At 34.6% G+C, this 23,383-nt stretch overlaps 1 protein-coding gene and 1 non-coding gene across 2 annotated transcripts; both read left to right on the top strand.

The window, feature by feature from the left end:
• The first annotated feature begins 19,030 nt into the window (after positions 1-19,030).
• Positions 19,031-19,102, top strand: Trnaq-uug (transfer RNA glutamine (anticodon UUG)). Its single transcript has one exon. It is a non-coding gene; the product is annotated as a tRNA-Gln (tRNA).
• A 173-nt stretch (positions 19,103-19,275) lies between these two features.
• Positions 19,276-22,178, top strand: LOC132700852 (myrosinase 1-like). Its single transcript, XM_060668423.1, has 6 exons — positions 19,276-19,364; positions 19,741-20,483; positions 20,539-20,633; positions 20,913-21,344; positions 21,400-21,506; positions 22,055-22,178. Exons 1-6 carry the CDS (start codon positions 19,309-19,311, stop codon positions 22,176-22,178), a joined length of 1,557 nt encoding a protein of 518 aa, XP_060524406.1. The 5' UTR covers positions 19,276-19,308.
• The last annotated feature ends 1,205 nt before the right edge of the window (positions 22,179-23,383 follow it).

Here is a 23,383-nt window from a genome sequence, read left to right as displayed (position 1 = left end):
TAATTAAAACTAAAAGTTGCGGTTTAAACTGCTCGTCTTGAGTCAGTCAGCGTGATTCCTCAATGCTCTCAGAAATATTATCAAAATTACGAACACCATAAGAGAATCTGACACAGGCATTAGGAAGAATCTGAATGCTGAATTCGTCTTTATCTTTGTGAAGTAAAGCAGATCAGTAAATTAAATTACAATATGAAATATTAGACAATGATAGAGAATCAGTCAGTTTTAACTTAATACACATCTTTATGAAAATAGAGGATGCGAAGTTTATGAAACGACTTTTTGGATTAAAGATGCTAAGTGAACTTCAAATCGTAGATTACTATCAAGAAATACGCCTAAATTTTTGCAGTCAGAGACAGGCTGCAAAACTATGCCGGTTAAATAAATTTGAGCATTATTTTTTTTATGAATTTTATTTTTATTTTGGCCAATTATTTCAGCTCTATCTCAGCCGAAAATTAAAAGTTAAGTCTTATTTTCGTTGAGTAGAAGGTCATGCTTACTAAAAACATCAATGAGAATACTTAGGCCAATGTTGAACTTTTAAATGGCTGTATTAATTTCTGAATAATTGAAAGAGTTGTAGGTATGGTACATTTGCGTATCATCAGCATACTGATGAGAAGAACAATGTTTACTCATTTTACTGAAATCGGAAGTAAAAATAAAAAATAACATTGGACCCGCAAAATTCTTTTTTGTGACCATTGGAAATATAGACATAATCAGAATCATTGTTATTATAATGCCTTCTTTGGCAATTTAAAAAATTACAAACAGTGGTCAAGTCTTAACCTATATTATCCCAAGCAGAAAAAAAATACTAAATGGATGTGCAAAAATATTTCCTGGATGTGACAAAAAAATCACAGGTGGTGCTTTTACGTACCACTGGGACAAAATGGGTTAAAGGCTTTTCTATATTAAATGGGTAATTTAAATCAACTGCGTTATGAAGGTAAATGCTACCATAGAATTTTAAGAGAGCCGCATGATTAAATACCGATTTATTATCAAACCAGTATTCAATAAAGTTCCTAGAAAATGTATATAATTTGATTTATTTTATACAATGTTTTGGGAATTCTATACATTGCCAAGGATTCGAATGACGAATTTTATGCATTTTCGGTAACATAAAAAGGTAAATATGCCTTCAAAGTCAGCTAAATAGATAGTGATACAAATCGCAAAAAAAATGTAAGTTGTTTAGGGCGTGGTAGCTAATGAACGCAAGTTTGTTGTGCAGAAATCCCTTAAAATCATCATAAATGTTTGGCTAGTACATAATAGCTTGTCGGACCCTCGAACGAGGAAGGGGCTGCATCGGACAGCCGGATGTGCTACTGCAGCAGCGTGTCATCCGCTGGGGAAGGTTCGATATTGACGCGATCCTGCTGATTCTGCCCCGCCATAACGGCCAATGGCAGGTAGTGACTTTCCCCTTCAGTAAAAAATTACTGCTACCATCGAACGCTCTGTCGATCCTCCAGCATCTGATTGGTTTAAATTAATTTTCGTACAATTTTGAAATGTCGCAAATTTTGAGTCTGGTTCCTCATGTTTGTTAAAATATCTAATTTTGACATTTTACACAAAATAAAAGATATAGCCTGAATGAAGTTGCGACCCAGAGTTAGAAAATGGTTTGTGATATAGTTTCCGAAAAAATTTCAATGCCAAATTTCGGACTGTAAAACATGGCGATTTAAAAAGCGAGGTCAAGAGTTCAATTTGGTTTAAGTTTGGTTGAGCCACACTCTATATAGGGTGGTTCCCTCTTGTTGGTATTTTAGACGTTTACGGCGAACGGTACATTGGAATGCTCTGAAAAGTTGGTGTATTTCATATCATATTAGTGCATTATCGGTTCGGCTAGGTTAGGTAGGTTAAGGTATCTTTAGTAGTTTTTCAGAAATTAATTATTTTATTTATGTTTCGACCAAAACATAGCCTCAATTCAATTTTCATCACTGTACATTATTTATTAATACCGAAATTAGTCTATATAATAATAATAATACATTTATTCTGCAATGTTCAATTTACAATACAATAAAATACCAATAAACCACCATAAATTGCAAAGAAGGGGATGAAAGCAATTAAAATTGTTTCAAGTTCAACCCCTGGGGGACTGTTATTAAAAATAATGTTGTGAAAAAATACCAAGGAGTGTAGTCCACGCCTATTCATCATATTCACCCACTTAACATCCTGTAGTTTGTGTGAGACTGCAAACTGTTTTTTTGTACTCTCTCAATTCTCTTTTGAGCCTCAGACAATAAATGCCAATGCGGATAAAGCAACTTTAAGGAGACGTATCCCTTTTGTAAATAATAGCCAACTTGCCCTCTGAAACGAAAATCTGTGTTAATTCTTAGGCCAAGATTTTTTGCACGATTTATAAACTGCAAAATTCTACCACTCACTTTTATATTAAGTTCAGTCACCAAATGATCCCTATTCTTTTCAAAGAGCATAACAGATGATTTAATTGGATTAATTACCAATCCATGACGTGCTGAAAAATCTGTTAGTTCTTTTTAATCTGCATTGATCAGTTTTTGAGCCGTATACCAAGTACTGCAGTAAAATGTGGTCATCAGCATAAAAATATGCAGTAACATTTTTCATACACGGTACAAAATTGCTGGTGTAAATTGTAAATAAAAGTGGCTCCAGTATGGAACCTTGCGGCACTCCGCAACTAAAAGTTTCTCTAGCTGATTGGCCTAAACTTGTTTCAACATACTGCATTCGATCATCAAGATAACTTTTTATTAGCTTTATCGCACCACCCGAAAACCTGACATAATTTAAAACAGCTAACAGGAGTTCGTGACATATAGTGTCGAATGCTTTCGAATAATCCAAAAGCACCAAAACGGATGACTGACCCGAATCTATTGATTTTATAATGTCATCTGTAATACTCAAAAGCGCCGTTACATAACTGTACTTAGACCGATACCCTGACTGGTTCGAAGGCAAAATGTTATTAGTTTTCAAAAAATATGGTATTTGATTATTCATAATCTTTTCTAGGAGTTTAGATAGGCAAAGCAAAATACTGATAGGTCTTAATTCATTAAAACTATCTACTTTATTATTTTTGGGAAGTGGAGTAATTCGTGCAACTTTCCATTCATCTGGAAACACGCCTTCAAGGAGACATGAGTTTACTATATTAGTAAGAAATGGTAAAATTCTGGGGCAACACATTAACAACATTTCTATATATATTACATCTGAACCAGATGCCAATAATTGAATACTACTAAGTTGCGCTCTCACCTCATCGATGCTAAAAGTAGTTTGTTTGTTGTTTATTTTTGGAAAACTGTAGGAAATATTGGTTAATGTCTGATCAATCAGGAAGTAATATATTTGTAGTTTTAGATGTTATGTTCAAATTTCTTAACTTTTTCTAAAGAACTTTACTATTACTTTCATTAGAGACAGATTCTAGATATCTTTTCTTTTCATTTTTAATTGCTATGTTAGTTTGGTTTCGCAGTTGTTTATAGCTATCCCAATGACTAGTATTTTTTGTAGTTTTGTACTTTTTAAAAGCTTTATCTCTCAGTTTAATCAGAACTTCCACAGTATCTGTTAACCATGCTGCCTTTTTCGTTTTATAGTTCTCAAGCGAGCCAAAACCTCAAAGATATTTTTTATTATAATATTGAACTACAATACTTTTTGATTAATGTTAGAAATCTGTACTATATCTTTAAAAGATGTATATTCCAAAAAATTCAGCTTTATCAATCCGTTTTAGATTTCGCATTACAACATATTTTTCATTGTCCGTAATTATTTCAGAATTTAAAGTGAAATGTGTTAATATATGATCTGAAATTTGGGGCACATTTTTTATCGGTATAATCTTCTTCTTTAGGTATTAAAATTAAATTCAATGAACTATTACCTCTATCAGTAACTCTAGTTGGAGTATTGACTATTTTTGCAAGTTAAAAGTATCAATCCATCCAATCCAAATCTATAACATTTAAATTAAAGTGGCCCTCGCAATATATATTTAAATTAAATTTCCTTTGAAATACCATCTCGTCTGAAAATTTTGCCTGGTTCGCAGTTTTCAGAGAAAGTTGTTTTTATTTCAGAAACCAATCATCATTCAAAAAGGAATTTAATTTTTTTTTATAATATGTAATTATATTCAGGGGTTTCAAAAAAATTCTTTTTCAACATTTTTGTATGTGTTAGACAAACCATCAGTTTTGACCAACACTGTACAATGTTGAACTAATTTCGATATTAAGAAATTCTGTTCGTTATCTCCCTAAACTATGTTCAAAATTAGAACTTTCCACTGGCCCCAGTGGCGCAGTAATAAAGTTAAACTAAGTGTCTAAGGTACCATCAACCGTGAAACACCCCATATGGTATTAACGCTGGCACCAGTGCAGTAACACAAACATTCAGCTATAACGAAATTTAAACGATAACAACATTCATCTAATATATAAAAAGAAAACTAAATCCTGTTTGGAATTTGACATTCTTTGTTCAAAAAGTCAGCCACATATAGTCGCATGAGTCGGATTAGATCGTCATATTTTCCATTAAGAATTAATGGTAGCATTATTTCAGTCCAGTTCGGAATATCTCGTACACTTTGTTCGGAAGTACAACTTTTGTACAAAGTTGCAGTTCTTACCTCGAAACCGATGGGAGAGCGACGAATTAATTGGATCGACATCGTACCCAAAAGGATTTGAAAGTAGCGTGGCAAAGCAATCCGCTTTTAATTGCGTTGTTCTGTTAGCTTTTGGACAAATTAAAAAGCTCTCATAAAAAGCGAAACGAATCCAAACAGTATAACACAAACACGAGCTCCTAAAAGCGGCATCCCTTTAAATTTAAATTCGTTTGTTTTGTTCCGCAAACCTGGGTCGAAAAAAAAAATAATGCAAACACGGAACAAAAAAGAAATCCTGCTCGTTTTAATGTAATTAATTTAAGATACTATGTCGGAAGAGGGAATTTATGTCTGGGGGCTTGAATCGAATTCTAACTGGAATATAATTTAAATTGAAACCATTTGAAACACGCAACTGAGTACAGGTATTATAACAATTGCCACAAAATTTTCAAAATTCAGTAAAGCCTCGTTTTGCCAACTAGGCGTCACAGGGAGATGACGAATCTCTAACCAATGATTTACTAACCAAAAACTTCTATAAGCAGTCAATAGGTAGTAAGTATTAGCTATTCGACAATTTAATTTTTTTATTTAATTTTCTAAAGTGTTCACTTTTTACGCAATTTCAATTATTTTGTAGTATTTGAGTAAGACTTTTTAAGTTTTATTTTAAAAATTGAGGCTTTTACTTGATGAAAATCCATTTATCAAAATAAATAAGAACTAAAAATTCAGATTTTCACGAAATTAGATATTTTTACATGACAATTGTTTCGACAACACCTTTGTCAAAATTTTGATAAAGACACGGTGCTGTCGAAACAATTGTCATGTAAAAATATATTATTTCGTGAAAATCTGCACTTTTAGTTCTTATTTATTTTTTATTTTAATTTGACTAAACAACTAAATAACAAAATAATAGGAAACATTGGAATAGAGGTGTGTTCCGTCCAATCGGAATTGTTTTTGTTTTATTATCCCTCTTTAGTTTATGATAATTCGGGAATTTTTATTTCGAGCAAATTGAAATTGATTTTCATTTTATTAATTGCTACGGTTATATTCTCTGCATATTTTGGTGACAATCTCACCTGGGTACATGGCCAGAAATACTCCGCTGTGATCGGGACTAGTACGACTCTGCGTGCCAGAATTAAAATCTCCAGTGCCGTCAAGTATTGCGAAATTGTGCCAGTCAACAGCCAGAGCTGCATCAAGGTAGGCCAAGAAGAAAACAGATTGTCGCTTTTCACCTCGTTACATCAATATGTTATGATTTGAATCGCCGCGTTATTTCTAGCTTCAATTATATTGTGGGATATGTCGTTAAAATAAACACCGGATTCGTTGCTAAGTGTTCTCTAATGTTGAAATATTAAAAGTAATGGTGGAAAACAGAAAATAACACGTAATTCACAAACAACTTAAAGAATCATACATAAAATTTGTCAAACGTTCAAGAGCCAATCTAGCGTCGCATTCCCGGTATGGACCAGACTGTACTAACCAATCTATTTTTAGAACACCGTTTGGGCGGTAGTGTTTGAGCGCGCCTGGGATTCACCGCAATTTCGCACAGAGACGGGCTTTAGATTTTGTTTGTTCGCGTAGCACTCCGTCACGAAGTAACTGTTTTTTAACATATATCAAAATTGCATTGCACTTTCTCGTCTAAGGTGTGTTCAAAAAGTAAGGTGGCTTTTATAATTGGACGGGCTACGTATATTTGATCTTAGATATATTTTTTGTTATGTACACATTTCCCTAAAATATGTTCAGAGTTTTAGACGGTTTGCACGTTTTCTTTTTTTTTGTGAGACGCCTTAGACGTGGTTTATGTGCTCAGCGATTTTCTGCTCTCAAAAAAAAAAAAGAAACAAAAAATTGCCATAAAATTTTGTGTAAAAAATTGCTGCAAAACACTGGCTGAAAACTGAAATTTGTTCCGAAGCTGCTTAATTTTGAACAAAAGGACCGTGGAAGAAGCATCGCTCAAGAGCTGTTAAAAAGGTTATAACTGGTGACTGGTCAAGGGTACATGGCTATGACGTCGATTTGATTATCGTAGCGTAGTACATCAAGAGTCCTTACCACAAGGTCGTGCGGTCCATAAAGAGTATTACCTCGAAGTTATGCCGTTTAAGAGAATCAGTACGAAAAAAACGTAAGAAAAAATGTGGGAAAGCAATTCATGGGATTTGCATCTCGATAATGCACCTTGTCGTTGCTTGTGTCTAACGTTTTGGCCAAAAACAAAACCAGAATCATGCCTCAACCACCATATTCACCAGATATGGCTCCCTGCGACATTTTCCTGTTTCCAAAACTCAAGAAGCACATGAAGAAGTGCTTCGAGGATTGAAAAAACAACGGCACAAGTTATTTTATTATTTTGATGAATAAATAAAAACTTTTTGATAAAACGTAAAAGTTAAACTTAAAATTACTTTTTGAACACACCTCGTATAGTCATTACTTATAGAATTTCCAAAAAAATATCCATTGTACACGTATTATAAACTTGGATAAATTTAAATGCTTTTTTATAAAAAAAATTGTGTTTTACATGACACTTTTCGAGATTTTTAGCTCAAAAATCTAAAATTTTGTTCTCCAGCTCATGGGGCAAGAGTAGAGTAGTGTCTTTGCTGAAATATCATTGATGGGATAGAACGACACTTTTTTTTGTGGTACGACTTTCTCGTGCGTTTTTTAAGTACAATAAATACAAATTAACAAATATTGTTTTTAATAATTGATTAGCTAAGCCATTCTTTTGGTGCACTTACGAGGGCCAAAAGTTCCCGGCCTAAATATAAAAGAAACAAAGTAGAGTAACAATTTTTTATTATTTTTCAATATAATCCACCTTAAATTCAATACACTTATTACATCTCTTTATTAACAATTCAATACCTTTAAAAAAGGATTCTTTTGCTTTGCCTGCAAAATGAGCTAAAACAGCCTCTTTTAACTCAACTTCGTCGTTAAACCGCCGTCCACCTAAGTCCTTTTTCAAATATCCAAACAAATAATAGTCGCTGGGGGCCATATCTGGACCATAGGGAGTATGATCTATCTGTTGGAACCCACACTCTAAAATGGCAGCTTGTGCAACACCAGCAGTATGAACAGGTGCATTATCCTGCAAAAGACGCACGCCTCTGGTCAATTTTCCTAGACGTTTTACACGTATGCAGTCTCGCAATTTATGTAATAATGTTGCGTAATATTTACCATTGACAATGGTATTAGTTTCTTTAAAATCTCTCAAAATAATTCCTTCACAATCCCAAAAGATCGTGGTCATCACCTCTTTTGTTGACTGACAGACTCTGAATTTTCTTGGAGGTGCTTCACCCTTACGACGCCACTTCATTGATTCTTTCTTCGATAGAAGGTCATAATAGAAAACCATAGTTACATCTCCCGTCACAATAGTTTCTATCACAGGCTTCGGTTCCGACCTACAGAGTTCCAAAAAAGACGCCCACACTCGACACGGCGTTGTTTTTGAATAGCCGAAATATTTTTGAGGAACCCATCTTGCACTAACCTTATGCATACCTCAATGATCATGCAGGATTCGACGAACACTTGTATCAGAAAGTCTAGTAATTTCTGAGATGTCCTTGACCTTTAAATGTCGATCACTCAATACCACCTCTTCCACAATCGCAACAATATCTTCCGTTATGACCTCCACTGGTCGACCATTTCTTGAATCATCTTCAAGGGACTCCTGCCCCATTCGAAAACGTTTTGCGCATTCTTTCACTACAGAATACGAAGGAGAACTTTGGCCACTTTGGCCGTATACACCATCCAGCCTTTCTTTAATAATTTTAGGTGCTAACCGTGCTTTTGTCAAAAACTTTATGACTGCTCTGTACTCAGTTTGCGTTATTTGCGACCATTTTTCGGACACGTCTTGTTTAAAATGCTGTCAATAAAATACTATTTGACGGAAGAATGCAACTTTTTTGCAGCCTACTAAGATATATATTTAAAAGGAGACAAAGTTTTATCGTGATACTGGAGCTGCATCTATCTGAGGCCGGGAAATTTTGGCGCTAACCTCGTAAAATTGCACTTTCCCCTAATCGTTTGGTATTTTTTAATACGGACAATGTTAAACCAAAAACTAATTCTCGGATTGCGTGAGCCATATTCATACCAATATTCATAGCTCCCACAAAAAAAAAGAAAAAGAAAAACTCTTTACGTCTACATACATATTAAAAAATACAGCAAAGGTAATAATAAATAACACTTATGGTGATATATATATATATATATATATATATATATATATATATATATATATATATATATATATATATATATATATATATATATATATATATATATATATATATATATATATATATATATATATATATATATATATATATATATATATATATATATATATATATATAACGGATTTCTACGGTACGTGCCGCCTCTCCGTCCCCAGTTTCCATTTCTTTCTATCCAGACACATGTCTTCCTCTAGCCCTCTGGATGTCATAGCTTCATCTACCTCATTCCTCCAGCTTCTTCGAGGTCTTCCACGTTTTCTTTTCTCTACTGGTACCCACTCGAGTAGGCGTTTGGGCCATCTTGTATCGTCCATTCTTTTCGTATGTCCAAACCATATCAGCTGTTTTTTCTCTATTTGTTCTATTATATTTGTGTTCATGTTCATGCTTTCCCTTATGGTGTCATTTCTTACTCTTTCCATTTTTGATTTTCTGCAGCTACGTCGTAAGAAGTCCATTTCCGTCGTCATCAATTTGTTTCTGTTCTTTTTTGTCATATCCCACGTTTCGGATCCGTATGTGATTATACTCTGGACGATGCTAGTGTATATCCGTTTTTTCGTTTCTTTTGTAATTGTTTTATCCCATAAGATCGAGTTCAACTCTCTTATAACCTTTTTACCTTTATTGGTTCTTTCCTTTATTTCATCGTCACTGCTGCCCTGCTTGTTAAGTGTAACTCCTAGATATTTACAAGTTTTTACACCTTTGAGTTTATGATTTTCTAATATTAGGTCTTCTTGATGTTCGTTCCCTACTATTATATATTCTGATTTTTCCCAATTTATTGTAAGGCCAGCAGCTTGATATTCATCTTTCAGTTTTCGTATCATAGAGTTGAGATCGTCCTGGTCCTCTGCTATGACTATCTGACTTATGGTGATTTATGACTAATTATTAGAAAAAAATTGAGAGGCACTTTATATTTACATAAATATTCAAAAAAATACAGCAAAGGAAATAATAAATACATTTTTGCACTTAGGAAACACCCTGTATAACGCATACTAACGATCGAATTGTTCTGAAAATTACGTGCTCCGACGAGCGACGGAACAAAGTTCGAATCGCCTCGATTGCGCCGAATAATTCCGGGCAAATCTGAAATTCGTGCCCGTATCCCGCTTTGCGTCGCCGTATCTATTTGTCTCGTGTCTAAATTTCCAGCTGACCACCCCCATAAAAGGGGTTGAGGTCGTGACATATTCGAGAACAAACCCGGGGCGTCAGTTGTGCAAGGTGGCGACAACAAAACCTATCCAAACAAGTGGATCTTGTAACTGTAATCTCTGTTTTCATACCGATTAAGCTATGGGAATGGGGGCCCGCGGGATGCCCGATCGGCATTGGTGATATTCCAAAACGTTCCGAAATATAAACCCGCGAGGATTATTATTCACCCGGTATTTAAGTGGGATTCGTGAGATGAGCACTGGCGTGTGCAGGTTGTATAAATTGGCCTAAAATGGAGCTTTTGGATTGAATTTTCAAGAAGGAAGATCAAATTGAAAACCAAAATTAAACAGCCTCTCTGGCAATATTAAAGAATTGATGAATTTTGGGCTGGGTTTCTAAAAATTAAATTATTATTAATATTATTACTATTATTATTATTATTATTATTATTATTATTATTATTATTTATTTTTTTAAACTCTGGTTACAGGTTCGTCAGCAAGACTACATCCTCAAGCGTTCCCCTCCAGGACCGATCAGGCAATGTTCGCTGCATCCAAGAGTGCCGACTTCTGCATCATGCGGTACGTACTGCAATTCAGACCCACTCTAATTAAGTTTGTTTTCAGGTCCGTCGGTACAACACCCAAGCTGGATATGATCAATGGGACGACCTCCACTCTCTCCATATTCCACAGTTCTTTATTTTTATATAATAGATATAATGGATATATCAACTAAATATGTGGTATTTATCTCCTTATCAATAACTGTCAAGTCTGGTCGATTATGCCTGATTTCCTTATCTGTGATTATAGCTTTGTCCCAGTAGATCTTTGCCTTGTTATTCTCGATGACCGGTGGTGGTTGGAGGCAGAAATATAGCTTTTTATCTTCAATGTTCGGGGTATATAATGTTTGCAACCTTGTTGTGCCTCTCTATATATTTTGTGTTGGCTAGTTTGGGGCATCCTGAAAGAATGTTTTCAATCGTTTCCGAGTGTTCTTGGCACTTTCTGCACTTGTCAGATACAATGTTTCCTTTCATGGTGTAATTTTGATAGTTCTGAGTGCTGGCAACCTGGTCTTGCATCACTACAACAAACCCTTCTGTTTCTGGCATTAAATAGCCTCTCCTCAGCCATTCAAGGGAAGCTTCTTGGTTAGGTTGAGGTTATTTCGTTTTTTTTTTTCGGTTGTGAACCGGAATATATATATCGACCCGTAGGCAGGACTGCAAAGCTTGTTATTCCTCTAAGAATGGAGGAATAACAATGGACGATATGCGTGGCATCCAATATGACGGACTTCTGCATCAGTTTATAAGTACTCCATGGAATGCCAATATGTTTAATGCTTTCTTTCAAATTTTTAGGGATCAAGCTTGTGGATGACATGACGAATGGTACGATTTTTACTTCATCGAGGCTCCAAATCTCCAGGATTTCTTTTTTAAGGTCAGTATATTTCTCTACTTTTACTATATATTTAGTATGAACGTTATTGTTGTTGGGTTGGTAACCCTTCCTATATAATAGGTAAGGTCGTCGAAAAATCTTAAAAGATTGTTTACTAAACTATTTTGAAAAACACAAACTCTTGTGCAAAGAACAGTTCGGGATTGGGGGCGGAAGGTCCACCACGCATGCTCTGCTAAGTCTTGTTGGGAGTATTGTCGACGGCTTTGACGCTGGTGAAATGGCAGAGGCCACGAAGGATTTTGATTGTGTGGATCATGGTGTGCTGATGCAGAAGCTCGAGTGGTATAGCATCAGGGGCATGCCACACAGATTATTGAGCTGTTACCTGAGCGGCAGACTTCAGTGTGTGAATGGAAAATTCAGTAGTTCTAGCTTGCCGGTATCGTCTGGAGTGCCGCAGGGCTCGACCCTCGGGCCCCTGCTATTCCTAGTTTACATCAACGATTTGCCTTCCCACATACTATGTAATACCCTCTACGTGGATGATACAATTCTTTTATCCCGAGCTAGGAACCCATTTGAACTTAGTAACGATAGGGTGACCAAAAAGAGTAGAGGGCTTGGATGGTTCAGCTTGAACTCAGTTAAACCAGTTATTTTCTCTTGTAGCAAGGTGCACAAATTGAATAATGCTCCGGTTAAGGTCTGGATAGATCTTTCTTGGAAAGTTTCTTGCCACAAACTGTCAAGTCAAGTCAAAGTCACTCATTGCTGTTATGTCAAGACTTGCTTATTTCGAATTGCTCCATTCCCACGTACGCTATTGTTTTGTGGGGTTGTTCCGTGCATGCCCGCAAGGCTTTTCTTATGCACAAAAGAGCGATACGTGTGATTGCGAATACCTCGTAATCACTGCTGTCCGCTCTTCTCAAAGCTTATTACAATGTTCTACCAACTGTTATCAAGGACCTGCCATACACCAAATTTTGTAAGATAATAAAACAATTTCTATTGGAGAATGCTTTCTATACTGCAGATGAGTACATCCATGTTGGGTCACGAGTGTCTCCATAATACTAATTGGAATTTTTGTAGCTAATTCTTGTTTCAATGTTTGCTATTTGTCTAGCTTATAATTATGTTGCTCTCTATGGATGTCATTAGAATATGTTTGATATTGTATCAAATTCATTTTCATTCACAGATGTGACTTGCCATTTGTTGATCTTGTAATGTATTTAATGGCCAATAAAGTCTGAAGTCTATAATAATAATAATAATTATTATTATTATTAAAAAAAACTAACTTTCACAGTCTACATTATCCGAAACAATATTCATGTCCAGACGATTTGTAAATAATATTATTATAAAATATTTGATTAAAAAAAATAAACGAGTAATACTAAAAATTAAAATACAAGTTAAATTGCAGAACAAAATTTATTCAAGTTTTAACAATTATATTACTCATGAAATTATTCATTCCGTAGAAGCGATCGCACGTTCATGGGGATGTTAATTTTAAATATTTTTTGATGGATGTTCTGCAATTAATATAAGTATTAGAAATGTTGCTTTTGAGAGAATGTCCCTCCGCATAAGCTAGTTCCTAAATTTTCAGTTAAATCACCTCTTCACATAAACAACTGCAATGATGCAGTTATCAAAGATGTCAACAAACTTAATTTTATCGAGGTAGGTTTTTAATTGTGAGATGAAGTTAGATTTTTTGTCACTATTGCCAATGTTGTTAGGCATGGATATCAGTTTAACTAGCCAGAGTTTAACAGTATTTGTTTAGAAGACGCATTCGTGTACTTTTCGGAAGATAAAGAAAATGAATGAAAAGAACAACCTGCACCTCATCAAATCTTAACCGCCACAATCTTATACCACAAGTCAGGGAAAGCTAAACGACACCATCATAGAGTTTTTTCCTCAAGTTCGAGTGGTTCACTTATTGACAACTTTTAATTTATATTATTATATTTTATAAACCATTTCCGAAAATTATAACATTTGTTTCACTAGTGTTAACTACGAGATAGTTTTTTCAGAATATTCCCAAAGAACTTTAAGTTTTTTATTCAGCTTCTGTTGGATGTCACTTGCCATCATCAAATCGTCAGCGAAAACCAGCAAAGTCTAGTTTTATTATCACTAGTTAGGTCTACAAGCTCTTTTGAACAGAAAAAATCTTCTATATCATGAAAAAACTAGAAAATTTTTTGGAACTTTCTAATGCTTTCTATCTTTCTAATTATGTTTACACTTCCCCAGGGTTTGCAATGTCGTTAAAAAGGGCAGTTACCCTATAATTCTTTGGATTTTCTTTTTGTTCTTTTTCAGCACACTGACTAATCTCATCTTTTTATTAATACATGTACGTTTCCTGACTACTTTAAACTTACAAATATGTGAAAACACATTAATTGGAATGCTACCTTTATTTTGAACCCTTACCATTTGGACATATGAATATGATATTTTATATACGTTTTATAATAAATTTGAAAACAAAGACTTTTGTGGATGTTAGTAAAATCATGATTTTTTAAACACAAAAGTTGTTAATCTACAGAGAAATAACTTCCAAGATCGTAACAAATTCCAGTAAAATTTTCAAGTTCAAAATTGCCAATACGAATTCAAATTCAATACGGTTTAAGCCGAAAAATATTGAAAATATTTAGTATTTTGGAAACCGCTATGGGGAAATATTTTACAAAAATGATCGAAAATTGACAGCGGAAAGACAAATGGAACATCATATAGGTCGTTGCTTCTTTTAGATATAAACTGCAACAATATTTGAAGGTGATAGAGAACACGCCATGTGACCAATTTATCAGCAATTTACGGTGTTATGTGTTCCGCGTATCAATTATTATAGTTTTCTTGGGTGGGGGTTAAAAAATCTGAAAAATATCAAATTCACGTTAAAAGAATATTGAAAAATGTTATCTGTCTGTCTAATTAGTTCAATATCCTTTAAACGAGACATTAATAAGTTTTGTTTGTTTGCATTTTAAACCCGGAATTATATTTTTCCAAGACATTTACTAAAGTTTTTCGAAAAAAGAGGTTAGGTGACGTTTGGGAGTTTAACACAAAAAATATACAGGGAACAACGCAAAACTAGGAGTCGTCCATTGAAATTATTCAGTTTTTTTATTTTAAGAAATGTTTAAAAAATTGATTGGTAAAACAATACCATTAGTCATACCGGATATAAGTATCTCTATATTCCTTGACATTTAAATTAAAAAGATAAAGCACAAGAAATATCACCCCTTACATGGTGATGTAACAACTGCCGAAATAAAATTTAAAATAAAATAAAAATGAATAAGTAACCAAACTTTCCCTCACGATAGTTAGTCTATGGACGAAACTAATTATTAGGCTCATTAGGCGCTGCGTGGCCGATAACACGTGAATAATGTCAGATCGCTAATTATAAAAACACGCACTTTTGCCTCCCCATTGTCCTTGATCTTTCCCGTTCACGGCGAATTTAACAACTGGTCGGCCGAAGAAATTGGCGGGCAGCTCCCTGAAATGTTAATTGACCAAAGGGACGGAATAATGGGCGATGGGGCGCGGTTTTTACTTTCTTCGCGTAATGAAAACCCATAATAAAGGGCTTAAAAAAAATAAACTGGGCTTTGTCGTATGTGCTCTCGCTTCGTTGGAAAGCAAGTCGTTGGGTATTTAATTGCGCAAGAATTTCGCAAGCCTCATACAAGATCGCCTTAACAAAAAATTGAATTATGACTTAAATTTATTTTGAAAAAGAACATTTTAATAACCCGTTTCGGCTCTGTTATTAATTGGCAAAATTTACAATTTACTTTTAATAGTTAAATGAAAATAAACATTATGAAAGAATGTCTTTGCACAACGGAAATTAACAATAGAAGCTAATAAACTATTAATTAAATTCATTTATTTAAGTTGTTAGTGTCATTTTCATTCAAAACAGGCATTAATTTTTTATTTAAAAAACTTTAAAATAAATTCGTGTATGAAATAAAAAACGTTTTCATCTTATCGTTTTCCATAACTGGCAAAATAAAAATATTATTATACTTCAATCAGACCTAAATTACTTCGAAATACATGAAATAAATATATAAAACTTTTGTATTTATTTTTAAATAAATTTATGACATATTACGTTTTGACATGTATCGGAAAAATTAAATAAATAAATAAAGTTATTGTTTTGTTTATAATTCTGCCGCGTGAAAATAGACATTGTTTAAACATTTATTCTGTTTTAGTTTACTAGAACTAGATTCCTATTGCTATATGAATGTTCCAAATCCTTTTTTACTCATATCCTGAAGGATAACGCAAAAACTATTTTGCTTTATCGTTAAAATATTGGCATTAAGTAATAAAACGGACCTTGAATTTTGATTGCGCTCATTTTTATTCACATGTAACGCTGTACATATTGTTATTTTCATCGCAAAGATGAAATTCATTTTCTCGTTAATATGATGCTTCGAATGCTAAAATATTCGTACTGTAATATCTAATTTAAAAGTATTGACATTTTTCCCTTATATTGTCAATGGTTTTATTGTTATTTTAAGTCAGCCATTAATGTAAATTTTGAGCTGAGCTTGCTTGACATTTGTTATGTAAGAATCTATATCTATGGAATGCTAAAAAAAAATTATAACAAAGAAATTCATACACTATTTTCACTGGCGCGTCCGCCAAAATGTAGAAATCATCAAAAACGCGTTGTTATATTCCGTTAAAACTGAAAACGTGAAAGAGAATAAACAGGAAGCCACGTCGCGACTTTCGTTGCCAACCCAACGTGCTGCGGCTCATAAAAAAGCACTAAACATGGCCCTCGGCACCATGTAAAGTTAAACCGAAGTGCGTAAATATTTAATTGCCGGTTGCAGTTTTTATTATATGAGGTTGCCGAAATAAAAGGACCCACATTGGCATGTATGGGGGAGCTATGTCGGTTAATTACGAATTGTGACAGTAAAACATCCTAGGAGGTCCCTCGTAAAGTGTTTATATGCGTCGTAAAGTCATGTGAACGGAGCGTAAGGCACCTGCCACCAAACCATCAAACTTTAGTTCGCCGTTACTTACGGGTTACCGGAATAACTAATTTCGATGCCGATGAATTTTTGAATTTTAACTGCGAAATTTAGCAGCATAGCAATTTTTTTTTCAATCGTTTCGTTTTCGTTCAAAAGGATGTTAGTTTTAGTCTTTTGGGGCCACTTTTCCGAAAAAATGGAAATTGCAAAACGAAACATGATGTTTAGTTAGTAATTTTGCGAAACTGAAGGATTCTTATAAATTTAGAGCATTTGCGTAAGAAATATTATTATTATATAAAGATAGTATTAATTAATGCTTAAGTAATGCTTAAGTAATAAAGAAAAATATTACTTATCTGCTTTATGTATTTAAGGAACATTTCAAATGTTTTTGTGGCAAAATTTAAGGATCGAGCTTAACATTTTGTAGAATGGTCACAAGTAACTTTTTTAAAACGCAATTTACTATAAAAAATTCCGTAAAAATACTTTAAAACTAAGAAGAAATTTTGATTTTCAATTTAGAACATTTAAATTGATATATTGATTGATATTGATTTTATGACAAAAATGACCACGAAAAAATTGTGGAAAATATGTTTAGGCTCCAAATTTCACGGAAAATTCTTAAATTAAGTTATAACATATACGAATATGTTATATTTGCAACTCCGTTTTCAAAATTAAACCCTATTATTTAAAATTTCGTCTCAAAATAAGAAACAAACTGTTGTTATTGGGAATTGCTATTATTGCTAGTATCAATTTGAACACTAATATATCTCTTTCAAAAAACATGAGTTTGACGAAATTATATAATTCGTTTAGAATTAATTAGACATTCTGCAGCCTCCCCTACTCTTATTAAAATCGCTACGCCAATGAACCGCCTATTCATTATAATAGAATAATTATTAATAAGTACAAATTAGGATTAGTAAAAAACTACTTACCACAAAACACCAACCGTGTTCTTGGGAAGAATTAATAATAATTTGCAATTAAAAGAAAAAAGAAAATTCAACAAATCAAAAATTCAAGCAGACACATAATAAGAGCTGTAAGCATGTAAGATTTTGAACAGCTTTTAATCAGATTACAACCTATTAACAAGACCAGCTTGTACTACGGTGGTAATAGTCATCGTCAGAGTTTGAGTCATCATTGGAATAAAGTCAATCAGGGAGAGTCATTTTTATTATAGTGGTAAATTGCCGCTTCAAAATATTTTAGTTTACTTGCACTACTTGCTCAATTGTAACCGTTGTTTGTTTAAGTAGTCAAGTTTTTTTTACTTCCAATTTAAACAGTCATAAATTTTGTTGTCATGGAACTTTGGGTGCACTAGTTTTTAATACTAGTTAGCAATTGTAATACTTTCATTAAAGACGCCTCTTATTTCGTGAACATGGAACCCTACATGCAGTATCTCCAGTTTTTTTTATTTCCCTTCGAAACCACCATATGCGGAAATATCTGACCAAAATTTTTCTGTTAATATATATTTTACATATTTTGTATTGATTTCATACCGTTTTAAAAATACATTGATGGGGTGTACACGCATCGTTCGGAGACCCGGCGGCCATATTTAAATCGGAATTTGAAAGAGTCGGTTAACGCAATTAATACCGGGTTTTCCCTAAATTTTAACGACTTTATCTAATGAGTTTCTCCGCCGGGCCACATAAATTCACGAACAGGACCGCGTGAATAATGTTATACGCGCGGACCCTTTTCGCATTATCCAAATTTTACGAACGAAATATAAAATTCTATATGTGACAATAAACGTGCACGTAAACCGCATTCGAAATTAAACTCGGAAATACGACAGGATTACGCGGGAGGTTCGAAAGTAAAAGCTGGCCCGGGTAAATATTTTGAGGGTGGCTTAAATAAACGTTTTATAGATAAGGGGTGGGATTTTACTGCTCTAATGGGCTGTGTGGAGTGTGGGAGATGATATTTAGAGTTATTAAATTTGTATAATTAAAGCTGATTTATAGAAGGGTTGCGAATGAAATTTTAGTTGTCCCGAGGACCATAAATCCCGAATAAAGAATACGTTAATGAAAATGGCGTGCTGTTATATTTAATAAATGGATCCCGATCTTAAATTGTTACCTAGGCAATAAATTTGGGGGAGAATTTATTCGTTGTCCGGAATTTTAACCCCCTCTATTCGCGTCGTGACGAAATTTGAAATTTGCTAAATGGAATTTTTTAATGCAGCGATAATTTTTTTTATTAGGACGGAGATAAGACACGAAAGGACAGTCTTCTAATTTTAGTCGTCTCGTATATAAAATGATAACGGTCTATCTGCACGAAAAATTAAACGGTTCCATGGTGTAATGGTTAGCACTCTGGACTTTGAATCCAGCGATCCGAGTTCAAATCTCGGTGGAACCTAAAACTTTTTTTTTGTCTTTAAGCATTTCGTTTTCGAATTTTACAGGAAATAACAAATATGCATACCACTCCTACCGATAATCAAAAAAACAAAATCATAAGTGTTTATTATAAAAATTATCTTGAGGACTCTCACGCTTAGTTTCGATAAAAAGCCGCATATTTCAATTTATATGTGTGCGAATTGACAGGAGTGAACAACAAATATGTGGCTTAAAGCGTTGTTAACATCAGGAATAATTTGCTGCGTCCTCCCCCAAAGGTAAAATGGCTACCATTCAAGTTTAAATTGCACGCACTAGTTTTGAATATTTAATTTGAAATTTAATTTAACTTGGACGTGTTAATAAAATTTTTCACGCTATATCGAACGAATCATCTAAATTTAATGATATCGGTTGATTAATTTTGTTAATTTATAAGGATAAATTTATTCATTAATTACTATCGCGGCTACATTAAATGTTTAGGTGATTTTTGTCCAACAAACTTTCTGTTGGAATGCAACTTTATAAAACTATGAATGAGTAAGCAAGTGATGCCATTTAAACAAATTTTTGTTGTCTCTTATTCTTGCTTCAAAATATCAATTTTCTCCTCAGGTCCTTTTTTGGTCTTAGTCAGTCTTCCGTTTTCAGGACACTGGGGGGAGGTTCGGTAGCGGAAATGAACGCCTTTATCGAAAAAAGAGACTACGTCGTAAACGGTGTCAATTACACGATGAACGATCATTATTTTCCGTCAAACTTCATGTTCGGCTTCGCCACGGCCGCCTACCAACACGAAGGTGCTTGGAACGAAGACGGCAAATCGGAAAACATTTGGGACCGTGACGTTCATTTTTTTCCCGAGCACGTGGTCGACCGCACCAACGGAGACATCGCGAGCGACATGTACCACACGTATCCCCAAGACATCCAACTCATGAAGGACATGGGAGCCAAGGCCTACAGATTTTCGATCGCCTGGACCAGAATCTTACCCAACGGTTACAAAGACTACGTCAACCAAGCCGGAATCGACTACTACAAGAGGCTGATAGCGGAAGTGAAAGCGGCTGGCATGGAACCTCTACCTACAATGTACCACTGGGATCTACCTCAGGTGTTGCAAGACCAAGGCGGCTGGATCAATCAGACTATCGTGGGATTGTTCGTGGATTACGCTGACGTGTTGTTTGAGAATTTCGGTGACGACATCACGTACTGGGTGACTCATAACGAACCGCAGCAAACGTGCGAGAAGGGTTACGGAATTGGAGGTGTGCCCCCGAACATCGCTTCATCGGGGCTTCAAAGTTACACATGCGCTCACCATTTGCTGCTATCTCATGGCGAAACCTACCAACTATACAGGCAAAAGTACTACGACAGGCAGAAAGGTATTTGTTGAGGTCTTTAAAAAATAAAATTTTTCTAATTAGTAACTCCATATAGGCAAAATTTCCATGGTAATCGATACCGACTGGTACGAACCGGCGTCAAATAGCGCACAGGATTTGGAAGCATCAGAAAGAGGTTTACTATTTACGGTAAGCACATCTTGATCTGTAAGATTCCATCTGAATGTTCTTATTGACCGAATTCCCAAAACATGTTTTTATTTCGATGACTAAAATATTACTGTTAGAAACCTAGGACCCTCCCTCTTCTTCTTTCTTTATCTTATTTGAACTAATCGGTTCACGTACATATGGGAAACGAAATTGTTTCAAACCTTTCATATTTTGCAAACTCAAAACCATCCCTTTCTTTCCACTTACTTCGCCAGACATTACAGTGTGTGTGTTGATTTAATTTGGTTTCATTAGTATGGTTGGTTCGCGCACCCAATATTCTTCGGCGATTACCCGGAAGTGATGAAAACTCGGATAGAGGAACGAAGTTTGAAAGAAGGTCTGGCGCATTCGCGTCTACCAGAGTTTACAGACTCCATGAAGAAGATCATGAAAGGTACTGCCGATTACCTCTGCATCAACATGTATACCTCCATTTTGACGAAATGGGTAGAGGACGCCCCGATTAGCAAACCGAGCAGGGGGTTGGATATGGGTATCGCCTTGTCGAACCCATCAAGCTGGGAAGGCTATGACGACTGGAAAATATACCCAGCAGGTGCGCGGAAGCTCATCACTTGGTTGCATAACACCTACGGGTCGCCCGAAATTTTGATTACCGAAAGCGGGTGGTGGCACGAACAATCTATTATAGATGATTTGGATTCGAGAGGGTATTACCATAAGGTATCTTGAAACTCAAGTCGATTAAATGAGACTCTTAAGGTTCGATTGTTTTCAGTTGTACCTGAGCAACATTTTGGATTCTATGGTGTACGACGGAGCTAATGTCATAGGGTATATGGCCTGGTCTATCTTAGACTGTTACAACTGGTACATGGGGTACACGTAAGTGCTGACATCATAAAAATTCTATATTAGAATAATTCACAACTAACCACCCTTCAAAAAGTTGTACGTCAGTATATTGATAATATAGACAATCGTTTGAGGTTTTGAGTTGAAAAGAACATAGGTAGAGAGATAGGTAGATTCATATCATACGAAACACAACATATATTCAAAAAGAATAAAAGGTAAGGACTAATAATAAAACAACAGGGCTACAAATTCGTGAGATATTTCATAAATAAAGTGAGCTCAGATTCCATAACAACCATTTCGCTATTGGAGCTTAAAGTTAAGATTAAAATAAGAAGTTCTTAATGGTATAATATGAATCAATATAACTACTTGAGAAATTTAATTATAGTTTTCCTAATTATGACAAGTTACCAACAATTATCCAGAAAATGGATCGCGCGGATTCAACTGAAGTTAGTAACACACTTATGGTGTAGCCGTCAAATATAAATTTTATTCTTAAAACTTGAAAGTTGACCTTATTATCATTTTTCCCATTTTTTGCTAAAAATAATCATTGGGTTTACGTTTAGGCAAGGTACTTCGTTCTACTACGTAGACTTCAACGATCCGGCGTTACCGAGGAAAGCTAGAACTTCGGCGCCATATTACAGACACGTGTGCAATAGGAGATGTTTGGTGGACAGTTGTAATTAAAGATTGTAATTAAAGATTTCAAATATTTGGTCTTTGCTTTTGAGAATCGATGCCTGCGAAAGGGCCGGTTCCCTAAATCGGATAGACCCGATAATGCGTCTAGATCTGTTTAGATAAAAGTACATCACCGTTGAAAGGAAAGTTTCTGGCCTACACAAAAAACTTTTTAAAACTTTGACATACATATAACGGAGCAGGCGAAGCCTTGCCCGCTTGAATAAGTCCGTATGTAAAAATATCTCCCTCTAAACTTTTTTAATATCATATGTGTGTGTTTTTATGAAATTCTTGCTTTGAGAAAAAAATCTTTACGAAAGTGGCTCGAGTCGAATTTGTTTCGTCAATTTTTGCAGACCTGTTAAGCGTAATAAAAATACTCATTTGTGCGTCGCGTTTTCTGGCTTTAAATCTTGTTTCTCAGACTCCTGGAAGCACCATTTGTCGAAAATTTATAAGATAGCCGGGGGATGTAGCTCTTGATTTACGATCGAACTGAAAAAAACGAAATTTGAATCGAAAAGAACTACTAAATATTCCTTGTCGACAAACGATCTTTTTATTATCGAATCGATCAGTACAAAATGGTGGATGCTCCAAAAACCTTTCACATGTCGCTAAACCGTGGGCAATTATGTGGCTAAAATAAAATAGATAATTAAATTTTATAGAATTTTTATTTGCATGCCTGTTTATTCCTACAATTCAATATAATGTTCGATCTGCATATTTTAAAAATATACAGAACGAACATTATTTGACCTTTAAAAAGTGCATCGCCTTGAGTTATTGTCATTTCCAGTTACAGATAAAACGTGTCGGGATTTTTTTTAAGATTACATATGTGTGGCTAATTTGGAAAATGATATAAAAAGTATCTAAAATAACAACAAATTTTAATTTTAAAATCAAGCAATAAATAAAACAATTGCATCAAGGTCAACTGGCGTATTTTTAGGTCATCTTTATTTGGGTTAATAAAAATAAAATAAATCAATGAGGTTAAGTCGTTGTCCCGCAGGGCACCACTGGTCTCGGCAAATGGATTCGACTTGTTATTTGACATATACGATATGAAAGCAGAAAAATCACTTTGCTCTACATTTGTTGAGTTAGTACCTGCCATTTTGAGGAACCATTAAATATTGTAATTGTGATTGTAATTCCAACTTACCCTGATGCTTGAAATTGGCAGATGATTAACTCCA

This window comes from Cylas formicarius, unplaced genomic scaffold (genome assembly GCF_029955315.1).
Source record: "Cylas formicarius isolate icCylForm1 unplaced genomic scaffold, icCylForm1.1 PGA_scaffold_4__25_contigs__length_36172078, whole genome shotgun sequence".
NCBI classification, from domain to species: Eukaryota; Metazoa; Arthropoda; class Insecta; order Coleoptera; family Brentidae; genus Cylas; species Cylas formicarius.
Note: the sequence above shows the minus strand (reverse complement) of the source record. Positions and strands in the feature narration are given on the sequence as shown.

Coding starts and splice junctions, on each gene's coding strand:
- LOC132700852 (XM_060668423.1), top strand. CDS start 19,309: ATGTGGCTTAAAGCGTTGTTAACATCAGGAATAATTTGCTGCGTCCTC. Junction 19,365..19,740: donor TGCTGCGTCCTCCCCCAAAG/GTAAAATGGCTA, acceptor TTCCGTTTTCAG/GACACTGGGGGGAGGTTCGG. Junction 20,484..20,538: donor GTACTACGACAGGCAGAAAG/GTATTTGTTGAG, acceptor AACTCCATATAG/GCAAAATTTCCATGGTAATC.